Here is a 15,724-nt window from a genome sequence, read left to right on the forward strand (position 1 = left end):
GGAAATAGAACAAATGACATATCTGAATTGTACGGTTTCCTGAGGATTCTTTCCTCTTGTATTAATCCCATTCTAATTTTCGGGTTGTGATTTGAAAATGACATTGCTTAATACTACTGGACTCAATTTGCCAAGACGTAGCCATGAAATGTCACGCACTAATATTAAAGGAAAAGTCATGCTTAGGTCCTCACCCCAGTTAAGTGTGTTAGTGGAGGACTGAAATCATGCTGAAGCTTATAATTAGCAGAGCTTGCCATTGCTACAGTTTATACATAAGGTTATGGTTTTGATTTATTCTTAATTTATAAATGTCAATTGCAGCGCACAATGAACAGAATTGATAGCACTACAGACAATGCACACATTCACAAACATTATGTTAAGATTTAAAAGAAAATGTTATTTTAAAATACAAAATATATTTTAAAATGTAATTTATTCCTGTAATTGCAAAGCTGAATTTTCAGGAGCAATTACTCCAGATTTTAGTGTCACATGATCCTTTAGAAATCCTTTTACTATGTTGATTAGCTGCTCAGGGAACATTTATTTTTAGTATTTTAATGGGAAGCACGATATAGTTATTTTTAATAAATAGAAAGTTCCAAAGAATAGCATTTATGTGAAATAGATATTCTGTAACAATGTAAAAGTCCTGGCTCCCACTTTTGATCAATTTAATGAATCCTTGCTGAATAAAAGTAAATCAATAAATAAAATAAATGCATTTTGTTGACCCTAAACTTTCGAACAGCCCTAGATACATAGTAAAAAAACGGAAAAAAAAAAACAAGGTACTAATAAGGACTCTGCAGCAGAGCAAATAACAAAGAATAAAAAAATATATAATAATCTATAGAAAAACAGAAGTGATGACCATGACTCTCCATTAGATGATGTGCAAGTTGTTATAAAGTTGGGTGCACTTTGTTTTTTTTTCTGTCCTTGACTGTTGCTTGTTAGATTGTACATAAAACCCAAAGAGGCATCTTGGGTAAAACCAAAGGCAGACAGTAGAACACTGATGGTCTTTTAAGTCAGACTGTAAGATATACATCATAACTAAGATTTTTATGACTGACAGTGTAGACTGTCCATTATAAGTTACCAGTTGATGGCCAGTCTGCAGTCTTAATTTACACTTGAAACCGAAACACTGCTGCACAAACCCAAGTCCTTGCACTAATGATAACGGTCTAAAGCCTGGAGTCAGATGTGGCTGGGCTGTCAGAACACACACACTGCAGGACTGTGACCTACAATTAAGGACATAGTACTTTTAAGGTCAAGATAAATCACCATGGCATTTAATCTCACATCCATATCTAAGCGTTCAAAGATTATTTCTCTATGACCAGATATTTTGTGACTTTAGCTCTTAAATTGGTCTAAAATTTAAGTAGAAAATTAAAAAATAAATGATACATTAAGTAAAACAGAAAATTTTAAATGCAAAAACAACACCCACCAAAAAATATTACCATGCACCCAATGCAAGACATTTTTTTTGCATTTCTAAGGGCAATTCTTAGGCTCCAAAAGATGTTACCTTTACCAACCTGAATAATTTATTTTACTGCAATCTAAACTTTAGAGTCTGCCTGCACTTTGAAAGAAAGTTCGAAGGCCAGGTGCTGCCATGTGCCCTTTAGCACTGTAACTAACAATCACAATCCATGTACAGGTGCTCAGGTCCAAATAACACATCGGCACTCAAGTCACGTACATTCAGCTCTCAAGGGCACACTAGTGTCTGTCTGTCTCTCATGATCTCTTAATGAATAACTGCACAGACATTTCAACAGCTTATTTCCATCAGCACGTCTCCTTTCTCACCAAATCTCTTGCCTCCCTCCTGCAGTCCTCTATCTCCGCTCTTTGTAATTTGGTGTTAGCTGTGTGCTGTGCTTGCTGTCAGTCACTGTAAGTGGCTGATGAATATTTACTGAGTCACAGCACTTTGATGAATGGCTGTAGTGGTGATGCCTAGGGAGAGGAGTGATTCCTGTTTCTCAGACACACATACTCTTGCACCATTTAAATGCTGCAGAGACTCATGGTGCAAGGCATTCTCTGAGATAGTGTGACAAGGACAGGGTCGGTATCGGTGGAGCAAAGTAATAGCCTAAATAAAAATGCAAACTTAAAGGGGTCATATGACATTGCTAAATGTAAATGTTTTATTGACAAAACCAAAAAAAACCATTACAAACAAGGCAGTTTTTACATCCAGTGCAAAATAAAACCAGGAAACAAATATTATATCACGCAAGATTTTTTACATTAACATGTACTCTAATACGTTTTCTGGCAAAATTATACAGTTATAAATAAAAAACGTATAAATACAGTAAAATAAAATGTATTTTAGCTCAAAGTGTTGCTATATGTCTTGTCTGTGTTAATTGCTGTCAAGGTCCAGTATAAGCAGCTTGCCCAACACTGCTAGCTATGCGATGACTTTCATTCCACTTTTTCTTCTTGTTCATCTTCCATTTCTTTTCTACCTCCTTAGTCTTTTGTTTCTAGGTCTTCTGTTTAATGTCAAGGGCTTATGTTCATTCCTGGTGGACTGCACAGAACCAAATTCGTGTGATTACCCACTTGCGCTTGGCATCTTCTCATCTATTAAAAGTTGAATCCCAGCAGAACCCTAGCAGAGCGGGAAAAGCAGCAGGAATTGAGCTGGAATCAGTCAGTCAGTCGGGAGCAATTGCAGCATTCTCTTTCTGTGCTAGCTGGAAACATGCTAATTCAAAGTAAGCCTCGTAGCACGAAACGGAGAACAATAAATAAACACAAGTCACTTCAGAACGGTGCTGTGGGCTTCCCTCTGCATGATATGGATGCGCAAAGGTAAAGATTTTCAAAAACAAATCATTGGTAGGTTGCTTGAACATCGACTAATTTGTCTCAACAAAAGGACCTGTGAAATTAGGGTGTCCTGACATCTAGATGAAGTAGTCGATGCTACTAATCTAGGCGACCATCAAAACTCATTCATACTGGATGCTTGCCCTAAAAGCTGTGGAGAGGAATGATGAATCTCCTTAAAGTCACAGACAGCAGTTTTCTTCAGAAAAATGCAGCTATGAAAGAGGACATCACACAAGACGTGTAGGCTATACACACATTCACATAATTTATGGCACTACGCCTCGGGGGTGACACAAACAGTCCTACATTTTGCGCATACTAATTTATGCATGGAGAGTTCTGTTCTCAAAGAATCCATCACCTCAAACTCAGATGGTAGAGCTGGCACAACCAAACTTATGGAATGTGTTTGCAGGAATCTGTGTATTGGCTAAGGTATAGACTTTCGCTGAGCAAGAATGCAATATTTTTAAATGATTATGAATTATCATATATATATATATATATATATATATATATATATATATATATATATATATATATATATATATATATATATATATATATATATATATATATATGGTGAGCAAGATTTCACCAAGTAGAATAATTAACATCCTTGTTGATCCTGGAACAGCATTTCAATCAACCAATCAGAATTGAGATATAACTTTTCAGGAAATATTATGGGTACACAAAGTGTGGCAAGATATCAGTGAAGAAAAGTGCATGAAAACTGAAATTTTAAGTACAGTCACACATTTCAGAGACTAAATGAGCCAAAGTTATAGAAATTACTTCTGCATTGTCATCTGAAAATAAGCCATTTAAACACAGACGGATGAATACATTACAGGCTTTAGCAGAAATGTGTCTAAGTGAGACATTTGGAGGAAACACGTATGACTTACTGTCTAGTACTGTACACATATCGGCATTTAGCACGTGCTTGGGATGTATTCTGCCTTAGAGCGCTGCACAAAACTGGCATACTTAGCACGCAGAGGACAAAAGCCTAAACCCCAGTGTTAAACTGCTTTGTCTCTGCATTGCAGGAGAGGATAGCGGTGCTTGGCACCTGCCTGAGCCGAGCGGAGCCGCGGTCACCCCTCTGCAGTCGTTTATGAAGTCACCACAGAGAAGACAACATGCCCCAGGCTTCATCCCTACCACTCATTACATCATTAACAGCACAGTGGGTCACGTACTGATGGATCTCTAGACCAAGCCCACACAAGCCAAGAGCACTAAACTGACATGCTGAGAATCCTTCCCCATGTTCTCCACAGTCAAACAGAAAATCACACGCATCATTAAGGAAATATTAACCACCTAGGGAACACAATTCGTTGGGAAGCATCGAGATGCATATATAATTGGAGATTTCGGCGAGGCTGGTGGCTGATGGGAATTACGTAAATGAGGTCATAAATACCGAAATGAAGTCGAAAGCACCAGCCGACTGAGGCCATTTTCTCTCACTGCAATCCCTTGTCTTGACAAACCTCTCTTTAGACAGCTGGGTTCCCTCCTCCCTCTTTCATTCCTCATCATCTCTACATAATGACTACGGTCTATTCAATATACGAAATTTAGTTTACACAACTTTTCTAGAAAAAATGTAAGGGATTGTTCAGCCAAAAATGAAAATCATCCCATGATTTACTCAACATCGAGCCATCCTAAGTGAATATAACGTTCTTCTTTCAGACAAATATAATCTGAGTTATTAATATAAAAATAATGTCCTGGCTTTTTCAAGCTTTATAAAGGCAGTGAATGGGGGTTTGAGATTTTGAAGCCCAAAAACTGCATCCATCCGATAAAAAGCGTTCCACATAAAGGCCTTCTGAAGTGAACTGATAATTTGTGTAAGAAAAATATATTTAAAACTATATAAACCATAATTCTTTAGCTTTTGCTAACTTTCGTATGCTTGTTCACCAGAGAGTGGCATCCAGCGGATGACAGAAAATGTAGGCAAAACAAAAGCTGCGGTGAGAACATGCTAGTCTCGCGAGAAACAAGTTTTGTTTACAGCAAAAAAACATCTTCTCTTGGCTTATATCAAAATCCCCCAACATTTTTCTTTACAAATCCTCATTTTGTACTTAATGTTTTAACCAGTATTTTTGTTTCTCTCTCTTCTGCGCTTCCACGTTTGTCGACACTCACTACTTTCACCTACGTCCTACACCATTTACTGGATGCCTCTCTCTCATGAATGTACATGTGACGGTTAGCGGAAGCTAGAGATTATGGTTTATAAAGTTTTAAATATGGGTAGGTTTCTTACAAAAATGCATCAATTCGATTCAGAAGGCTTTATTAACCCACCATGTGGAGCTGGACATTTTATGATGGATGAATCCACTTTTATTGGACTATCAACCCATCCTGATCTTAAACCCCATTACCACTATTCTAAAGCTTGGAAGATCCAGGACTTTAAAAAAATGTATATAACTCTGATTGTATTTTTCTGAAAGAATAAAGTTTGCTTGAGGACGAGTAAATAATGGGGTAATTATCATTTTTGGGTGAAGTATCCATTTAAAGGGATATCTATTATTTTAAATATATTTTTACCATATGAATGCATATAAGAGCAGGTTCAAAGTTCAGAAGGTCACTCAAATCCTGGAAATATCACTTAATACCAAATATGTGATTTTCTGGACTGTATTATTGCTATAGTGAACACATAAGTTATGCTCAATTCTAAAAATAAAAACATTTCATCTCCAATATTTGCTCCTTGAGAACAGATTCTCAATCACATGGTTTTATTTGCTATGGAGAATCAGAGAAAAAAAAAAAAAAATCTGTGGAATCCTGGAGGGACTTGAAAATGCTTCACCCCAAGAAAACTGATTCTTTGTTCTAAAAATAATATCATTAAAGGCATCTACTGGCAGGGCCAAATCAAAAGTGTGAACAAGGCTTAAGCATCGTCCCTTTCAAACAGTCAGGGAGAACCGCAAAGCTCTCATTTTTACAGCAGTGCTCATCATGCATTGTGCCCTTTTATTCCTGGGAACAGATATGAGGAACAAAAATGACCCAGTTATGGACAATGGTCTGAGCATCAGACTCATGCAGAGTGTCCTCAGCTGATTAGTTGCAGGCTGGTGGGTATTGATTAACCAGAGAGCTGATTAAAGACCCCGTAGTAAGGATGCTCTGCCTCTTATCAGCCAGCATACGTATTCTGACCTCAGCTAGCCCTGCCGTTGCTATGGCAACTACACTGGACGTCAGGATGATGGAGAACACAATGGCCCGTCTCCAGCTGCGGGTCTGGAGGGCTGTGCCCAGACTAAAACCGTCTAGATGCAGCCTTCTCGCTCTCTCTTTACACATCAGCACAGGACAGAACAACTTCCTGCTCAATGTGTGAAGGGCTCATACAGAGATGAAGCTTAATCATTTCATTCAGACATGATGTGGCGGAAAGAAATGAAAACACAAAGCCTCTTTTTAGGAAAATAAAAATCCACCTCATCATTGTCTAGTAAAAACCTTTTATTGGGGTAATCTTGATGACTACAGTTATGGCCCACTGCTACACTTCTGACAATAGATCATCCGTCCCCATGAACACTGCTGGTCAAAAGGTTGGCTTTGGTAAGGGTTTCTTTTTTTTCTTTTTTTATTAAATTAATATTTAAATTCAGCAAGGGTGCATTAAATTGATTAAAAGTGACAGTCTATACAGTTACAATGTAACAAAAGATTTCTATTTCAAATGAATTATGTTCTTTGAAATGAATTTCAAATTATGTTCTTTTGAATTTTGTTCAAAGAATCCTGAGAAAACTGCATATGATTTCCACAAAACAGCACAAATGTTAGTAGCATGATTTCTGAAGGATCATGTGACACTGAAGACTGAACTAAAGATGTCGCAAATTAATCATATGATAAAATGAAATTTAAAATTATATTTAAATAGAAACCAATTATGTTAAATAGTAATAATATTTCACTATGACTTTTTTTGATCAAATGAATTCAGCCTTGGTGAGTACTGTATATAAGAGACTTTCTTCTCATCAACTCCAAACTTTTTAATTGTACTGTAAATCAGCTCCATATTAGATCTGGGTGGTACATCGAAGTTGTACAATATATCAGTTTATTTTCATACACCATAAAGGATAAGGCAATCCAGTTTATATCAATATATATTAGTATAATATCGCATGCACATCTGAAAAATAGTGAAAGACACAGGATCAGCTGCTGTGGGGAAAATGCATAAAATTAAAACATAAACATAAAACATCCTTTAAAAGCTTCAAAATCATTTAGGAAGATATAGTTAACCAGTTTTAAGCAGCTTGCCCAGACAGATGCTCTGACAGATAGTCGTACCGTTTAATGCATTTGAGACGCGTTTTCCTCAGTGCATAACTTCTCCATCTGTAAATGTTAGAAAGTCATGCAAATATTTTCATATTCCTGTCAGGAGTGGACAAGTCTTATTATATAGACTTCAGTGTATGAGCGCCGTCACATACTGTACATGTGCCCCAAACAAACAGAGCGCAATAAATCTCACTAAACTCACATTTTGCCAAAATATTTGTTTTTGGACATTATGTTTGCCATATGTAGCATTTTAAACCTACAAGTAAAGGTATTTTTATGATAATAGAAACTGTAATGGGACCACTTTAATGGGGTAAATCAAATAAAGGCTAAAATTATTACTATGCTTTGATAAGTAAAGTGCAATTCTCTTGCCAGTTGAAATTTACTCAGTATTTTTTGTGTGTATATCTGCACTCATCCTAAAAAAAAACTATATGATTTTTTTGAGCTCTCCGCCCTACTCCATTTTAAGCATTAAATCATAATACATCAGAAACAGATTGCACCACAGTGTGACCACATGTTAACGTGGTTATTTTAGTATCATAATATCACATGCGTAACGTTGGAAGTTGGGTTACGTGATCTGACCCTGGGGTCTGATCTGAAAATATTCCCTGTAAACAGGGTGTTTGTTTACAGATCAAAGTGCTTACTATCAGCAATCTGTCCAGCAGCAGAGTCTCAGGCTTCTATGGGTCAAAAGTTTTCACAAACACACAAAAAAAGAAAATCAATAGATGTTGATTAAAGGATCAATATGGGAGAGTCCCTGTCCCAGCACAACAGTGGACCACTGGAATGGTCAGAGTCTTTTTGACCAATACGTCAGATGTACTGCCAAGAGGTCAAAGCCCTCAAAGGGTTTGAATACGAAAGGCAATGTGTTTTGAAACATAGTCTATCCATCAAGGGATTGTTGGAATGTTACAAAGATTACACTTAAGTACATACAAAACAAAACTAGCTGACTAGATTGTTTTTAAGGGGATAGTTCACCCAAAAATGAAAACCGTTATCATTTACTCATCCACATGTTGTTCCAAACCTTCATGATATTAACTTGTGGAACAAAAAAATAATTTTCCAACAATTTATATGTTTATGCTCATACAGTGGGGTTCAATGTTGAATTTTCATTTTATGGACAGCAAAAGTTCTGCAAAATATCTTCTTTTGCATTCAGCAGACTAAAGTTTGGTTTTATTTATTGGTCATTAATAAAGAATAAAAAATATACAGTCTAGAAGTAGTCCAGATTTATTTTACAAAAGGATGTTGCCATTTATGCTTACTTCATCTATTGTGCATTGCTTTTTGTTTATTGGATCATATTGTGTTATTGTGTCATAATTTTGTCTGCAGTATTAGGCTAAATAAGGTTTCTAAATGCTGAATACTAAATGCAAAGTTTCCATAAGAAATATAAATTCTCTGACTTGCAAATTAAAAAAGACAGTAATATGCCACGTTTCCACCGCAGGAACTTTACACAGGAACTAGGGACTTTGGCCTAGTACTCAGTGTGTTTCCACCGCAGGAACCAGGAACTAAAAGTTCCGGGTAAAAGAATGCCCCTCAGAGAGTCCCTGCTGGCAAGGGAGTACTTTTTTTTAGAGTTCCGGAACTTTCGGGGGCGGGACTTGGGCGCTAAACATCCTGATTGGTTGAGTCCACGCAGCATTGGTTGAGTTCAACCACCATTTGTTCGGATCAACATTTTCAAAATATTACTGTTATTGTGTCATGAAATGTAATTTTAAAAGTATTTCAGGCGAGAATGTAGTTGTTTAAAACTCAAATCTGTGGTGTATTTATAAAGACAGTGCCTATCTAAAAATGTGTTTAGCAGATTTACGGAGACGTGAGCTCCACACGATCAGTGGGAGCTCAGTCCTCATGTATCCGCCTAGGGCACTCTCAACTCGGCTAGATCTTCTGATGTGTGCCGCTGGCTCTGATGTCTCTTTAATGATTAAACATAAGATATTATTAGTTTTGGGTAAATCTAAAAGGTTATCTTTGGTCTGTATTCAATTTATCTATATGTTAAAATTAAAAAGGCAAATTTATATTATATTAATTTTCATTGTAATCACTGTATATACACTTATCCCTGAATTAAGTACATTTCTGCAGCTGTTATTATGCTTAAATGAAAACGAAAGGAGGCAGTGGTATTTGATACCCCATTTCGTTTTATTGTAAATATGCAGAAAGGAAAATAGCAGTAGCCGAGGGGAGCTGACTGAAGTTATGAAGTACGCTGCTGTTTGCAGGATTACAGGATTCGCGTCGTAGCGGACATCATATTCCAGAGACGAATGCACAAAGTCCACACTACCGATGATGCACGTCCAAAATCATTGTACTATAGTATTGAGAAATGCGCGCAGACCTACGTCACCAGTCTATTTGCCTAATCTTCCCGGTACTTTACACCGTGGTGGAAAGAGGTCTGGGGGGGGAAAGTTCCTGGGAAAAAAAGTTCCTGGTACAAATGTTCCGGGTAATTTCGGTGGAAACGCGGCAATTTAGTCTGGTCCACCAGACACAGGTCAGAAAAGTAGCAATAAATGAACAGATACACAACAAATTGGATAAAACTATAACCCCTTATTGCACAAACTATCATAATCCTCATAAAAGCCTTGCAGATTATGCATAATAATGGAAACCTCACTCACAAGACAATGTGAACTCTTACGGTAATTGTTTTGACATTTACTGGCACTGGATTTTTAAAAAAAGCAGTGCTTTGAAGGAGTTTCAGAGTATTTGAAAAGGTAAGCAGTTTAGAAACCCAACCCACCACACCGCAGAGGGTTTTAACATGCTCTTAAATTTGAATGCACATCAAAACAACAAGTATGCTAAAAGCCTGCTTTTAGTATGCTGAGCCATCAATGTTTCTAAAATCACTGCTGCTAAAGGAAATTATGGCTAAGCAACCAAGAAAAAAACCCTATGTAAAACTCTCTGCACTGACTGGCTATTAAGTTGATGAACAATCGATTTTAACCCATGTAATGTTAATGTTAATGTTGTCCGATTGATAAAATACAGCAGCAGACATCATACAGTAGATGTAGGGTGGGGAGGATCAATTCAGTCAGAAAGTGACATCATGAAACTGTCAGCACCACCAGCTCACTCATTAATAATGTTTCTATAAATACTTTAGGCTGCTTTTCTATTTCAGGCCGGACAAAAAAAAAAAAAAAAAAACACAACAACAACATAAGCAACAATTGTACTGCGAGTAAAGAGCCTTTGAATAAGAAAATTAAACATTTATTTATATTTAATTATATAATAATATAGTAAATGCATTGTGTACTGTATACATGTAATTTACTGTATATTAGAATGAATGTTTTAAGATAGATAGATAGATAGATAGATAGATAGATAGATAGATAGATAGATAGATAGATAGATAGATAGATAGATAGATAGATAGATAGATAGATAGATAGATAGATAGATATCTTTTCTCTTACCACTATTGTTGATTTTGGGAATATAATATTTTTTTTGTTTTGTTTTTTTGCTGGCCTGAACCAGAAAAGAGGCCTAAACTATTTATAGATCCATTATTAATGATTGAGCTTATACTAAAAGATTTCCTCTTGATTGGAGTTTAATCTGGATGTTTGTGACAAGCTTACCAATATAATTACAATTAAAATATTACAAAGTGATCAAGTGCATCATTTTTGGGATGTTAAAATACTTCCTCCTATCATAGTTTAATAAGTGCTGTGTTTGCCTGAGCATCCCGACCAGCCAGACACAGGAACACTGACTCAACCAACAGCATGAGTGTCCCATAGATCACATAAACAGTGTTTTTGAATAGAGAAGTGGTGTCTCTCTTCACTTGAAGACCGAACTTAAGATGGAGCAAAGCATTCAGTGTTCAGGATATATGAGAGTGAAACCTCTGGAAAATAGAGCAAATGAATCCAGAAGAAGGTTCCCCCGGATTCTATCCAAAACACACCGGAGTACATTCAAACAGAGTAATCAATACATATGTGGCTGATGAGTTCATTCCACATGTTAGGTAGAAACAGAGAGAGGCTTATTAAATATAAAAGTGAAGTGTGAAAGACACTTCGACACACCGCACTGCAGCATGAGGCGCAGAGTCTCTCACATCTCCCTTGTTTTTCCACACTCTCTCTCTTTCTCATATCTTTGTTCTTCTTCAAAAGCTCCCTCATATTATGTTTAAACCACAGAACTGCATCATATGTGTCTCACTGGTATCTCAAAGATGAACAAAAACCTCATCCTAAATCTTACGTAGCAAGTTTATGAGGAAAACTGCTCGAGGTGCATTTGCAAAGCTAAATATTTAAAGACCAAATGAAACCGCATTCAAAAAGTTTAATAATGTGATTAGATTCGAGTGAAAAGTTTCAGATGGAAATAAGGTAGGACAGGATTTGTGGCACAAGATGTGATTGGCTCATTTAAAAAAAATGCTTTCTTTTAACAAGTCCGTAATATTGCTTCCACCAATTCTTGTTGTCCTCTAATGTCAGAATCCACAGACATTTGTTTAGAACCATTTTGGACCCTTTTTGCTTATAAACGGTGCTTGATATCTGCATATTTCCCCCCTGATTCAAACAACTTCTCACTTGAGAAAGTAATATTATGGATAGAGGACTTATGAAGTGAAAATGTCTTTATGATAATTTTATTACAAACATACAGATTTTTGCTTGACAAGATGTTAATTGATTGACTGGAGTCGTGTGGATTACTTGTGGATTATGGTGATGTTTTTATAAGATGTTTGCACTCTCATTCTGATGGCACCCATTCACTGCAAGCAATCCATTGGACAGTAAGTGAAAAAAAAAAAAAATCTAAATTCCTTCAAATCTTTTCTAATAAAAAATAAATAATTGAGTAAATCTTCAGCTTATTTAAATTTTGGGGTAAACTATTCCTTTAAGAATGTGCAGTCAAAGGTTTGTTTATCTGCATTTCACAAGAGCTTTCTTGATCCTATCAGGATTCAGAACTATTTATTTTATACAACTCTTTTTTTCATGCACACACAGCCTTAGTTACATCAGCAAACAGGATCGATTGAGATTTCTTTGTTCAAGCACGCTCGCATGTACACACACAGATCTGATTCAGTCCCAGTAGTCAAATCTTCTTTAGCTCTGCAGCTGAGAGCCAGTGATAAACAGCACACACACAAACAAACACAGAAATGATTAAGGATGGCGAACTGTGCAAGCACGTCTCATCGTTCGAGAGTGCGAGCTGTAGATGGCACATAAAAGTGTGTGTAGATGGGATTGCCTGTGTCAGTCTTAACCACCCCATAACGAATCATCCCCCAAGAGCAGTCATTTACATGTAAATGAGACTCCAACATGCATGTGCGCTCCTTACTTACCGAAGATATTGGTGGAATGTCCTTTCTTGGCGATGGGTTTGAGCTCGTTGTGGCCCCAGCCATATTGCCTGTAGCTGTCCCATGCGTGTTTCATCATCTAGAACACAGAAAGGACAGGAAGTTAGCTTTGCCCATGAATATATCAAGAAGTATAGTGAGTATCTCCATTCCAGAACCCTGATACAGCCAAATCCTACTGATTGGTTCATCTACAAGTGCCTGCCTTCATGACATCTTCATTGAAAACCTTTTAAAAACACAGCCTGGAAACAACCCCATTGTTCTTGTAAAAAATATACCAGAGTAACATGAAAGCCAAAAAGGCTGTTTGGTCGGATAACGTATGATGCATTTTAACAGGTTAGAATAACCCAGGGATGCACAAAGGCCTTTGATGTGAAAGATGAAGCGTCGCATCAGAGATGTCCTGTTACCCAGAAGCCCCCACTGGGACCGTGAGCGCGTCTGCTGTGCTGTCGTTCCTCTTTCAGGTCACTGGCCAGCAGCACCCTGTCGATGGATCTTCACTCTGTGCATGTGTGTTTTTCTTTTTTTTCCCTCACTGAGGAAAGATGAATGGACACAGTGTGTGTCTGCGTCTCTAAGCGTGTCTTTGTCTCAGCTGTGGCTCTAGGCGTCCCCTCTCTGAGCTCTCTCGCTTCCATTAAACGGCTGGCGGAAATTCAGCTCTGAGCCACTCCACATTTAGACAGGTCTTCAAACATTACCACTTTGGAGTAATACTCCCTCCGAAAGCAGACCGCTTGTGACAAGGCTGATAAGGTGCGTGGAAAGCGCAAGAACGAAATTTTGGTCCTGTTCTAAAAGCAAGCACTTGTTGTCTACAGCATATGTTTTTTAAAGTAGATTTTCACCAAAACAAGGTTTATTATTGTTGTCTATTTTGTAATATGGCCTCAGCATTGGGGAGCACGCCAATGATGCCTTAAAATGCTGACTAGGCAGGCTAAGGCTTGGAATGGAGCTTATGAACACAGATGCAGTAGACGTCTCTGTCAACTGTTGTTGTAGGCTGCCATCCCAAGCACAAGCAATGATTTTGCTCCGCTGTTCTCAGCCTGAAAAGCAGAATCCCAGGAGGGAGCCAAGGCAATGAAAAGTCAATAATTTCATTTTGTTCTCGGCTTTCAATCTTTCCATGACACGCCATGCACACAAAACAATATGAATTACCACAAAGCAGTCTTTCCTCTGGTTTCCAACGGACCGAAGACTGGCGGCTGATTAGAGTTTGATTGTTAAACCCATTTAGCATAGAAAAATTAAAGCCTGTGATAAGCAAGAAGCCTAAAATATGAACTGTCTACAGATTTCTCTTTCCTCTAAATTCCCACTTGATCATGCGTAACTTCCAACCTCTCTCATGTTTTATTCAAGGCCTGTTCAGGGTCGTTCTGCCTGTCAATTAACAGTTGTTTTGACTAAGTGGAGGCCTTGTGAAGCGTTGAGAGCAGAGCCTATCCGACACGAATGGAACTTAAACTGGCGGTTACATTAAGCCCAGGCTTTTAACTACCCCATGAAGATGTGTCTACAGGGACACTAATGCATGGGAGATGAACAAGGTTAGACAGTCATGAGTGGCCTGAGGGGCATGTTTTGTATGTCTGTGAAGCTATTAAAAAAAAAAAAAAAAAAAAAAAAAAAGCACTTTAGTACAGGGACTAATTCTCACTATTAATTAGTTGTTTATTAGCATGCCTATTATTAGCATATTGGCAGTTTATTAATACTTAGAAAGCACATAATTTGCATGACCGTACTCTACATCCTTAATCCTACCCAATACCTAAACTTAACCACTACCTTACTAACTATTAATAAGTAGCAAATTAAGTGTTCATTGAGGCAAAAGTTAATGGTTTGTTAGTAGGGAGAACTGGACCTTAAAAAAATAAATAAAAAAACACCACTACCATGAAGAATCATAAAAGCAGTCATTGTGATTAATGCGCTCTATTGCAGGTGTTCTGAGGCTATTTCATAGCTTTGTGTGAGAAACACTATAAACTCCAGCAAACCTATAAACCTATAAACTCCAGCAAACTGTGATTTAGTGTGCTGAACTCGGAACAAATCAGTCTGAGTTGTGAATCAGCTCAATCAATTTACTGAAAAGAACTGGATCAACAGAAATGATTCATTTAATGTGCGTTTCCAGAGTTCAACATGAGATAGCTGGACCACCTTTATGCAGGCCTATATCTTAATACATGGAAATCAGCTCGCAATATTCTTTGTAAAAAAAAAAAGCCTCCTTTTAAAGTTCCATGGAAGAAAAAAAAAGTTTCAAATAACTTAAGAGTTTGAGTAAACTTAATTTAAAAGTGCCCTTTTCAAATCATTTTATTATGCAGAAAATCCAACTCTATAATTTGGGTAAATTAAGATTCAGAATTTACTGATTTACTGTGCTTTTCAGAAATGAAAACAATACACACACACACACACACACACACACACATATATATATATATATATTTTTACAATATACAATTATTTTTTTATCTTTTCTCAACAGAAATAAAACTAATACACTAAAGAGAGGGACAAGAGACAATGAGCAAAAAACCAATATGTAATATGAAAATACAGCACTCGAGTTATATGTACATTTTAGAAATGCATTATGACTTTTCATTCATCATTTCACAGTATTCCTCAATGGACTGCGTGTTCATTCAGTGTATCACCATGCGGTGCCGAAAGACTCCAGATCATCAGGTTCCTGAAAAATGAGGTTTCTGAAAATGAAGGCTGCCTGTATCGCTGAGTTTGAAAGCGCATTTAGTCTAAATTAAAGTCCTAAATGAGCACACAGCTGTCCTTCAAAAAAAAAAAAAAAACCTCCCCCAAAATGTACTTAAAAGCCTCAATTTAAACCAAATCTGCAGGAATCATTTGGAAGACTCAACACAAAGCCAATTTGTACAACACCATTCACACCACAATTTCTTTCTCATGCCTTCTTCATTTATTGGCATTGTGCAATGCGATTTCCAGATATTATGGTTTTTA

General features: G+C 37.1%; 1 protein-coding gene across 2 annotated transcripts in view; it reads right to left on the minus strand.

Moving 5' to 3' along the window:
• Positions 1-715: 715 nt before the first annotated feature.
• The window catches only part of LOC113108650 (mannosyl-oligosaccharide 1,2-alpha-mannosidase IB-like), a 53,775-nt gene continuing 38,766 nt past the window's right edge, over positions 716-15,724 (minus strand). The window contains exons 4-5 of one of the 2 annotated variants that reach the window (XM_026271898.1): positions 12,686-12,782; positions 716-2,656 (exon numbers count right to left, since the gene is read on the minus strand). In XM_026271898.1, coding sequence (XP_026127683.1) covers positions 2,625-2,656; positions 12,686-12,782 — 129 coding nt within the window. In that variant the 3' untranslated portion in view covers positions 716-2,624. The remainder of the gene's footprint in view (positions 2,657-12,685; positions 12,783-15,724) is intronic. The other variant, XM_026271897.1, reaches the window with a different exon arrangement.

This window comes from Carassius auratus, chromosome 9 (genome assembly GCF_003368295.1).
Source record: "Carassius auratus strain Wakin chromosome 9, ASM336829v1, whole genome shotgun sequence".
Classification (NCBI taxonomy): domain Eukaryota; kingdom Metazoa; phylum Chordata; class Actinopteri; order Cypriniformes; family Cyprinidae; genus Carassius; species Carassius auratus.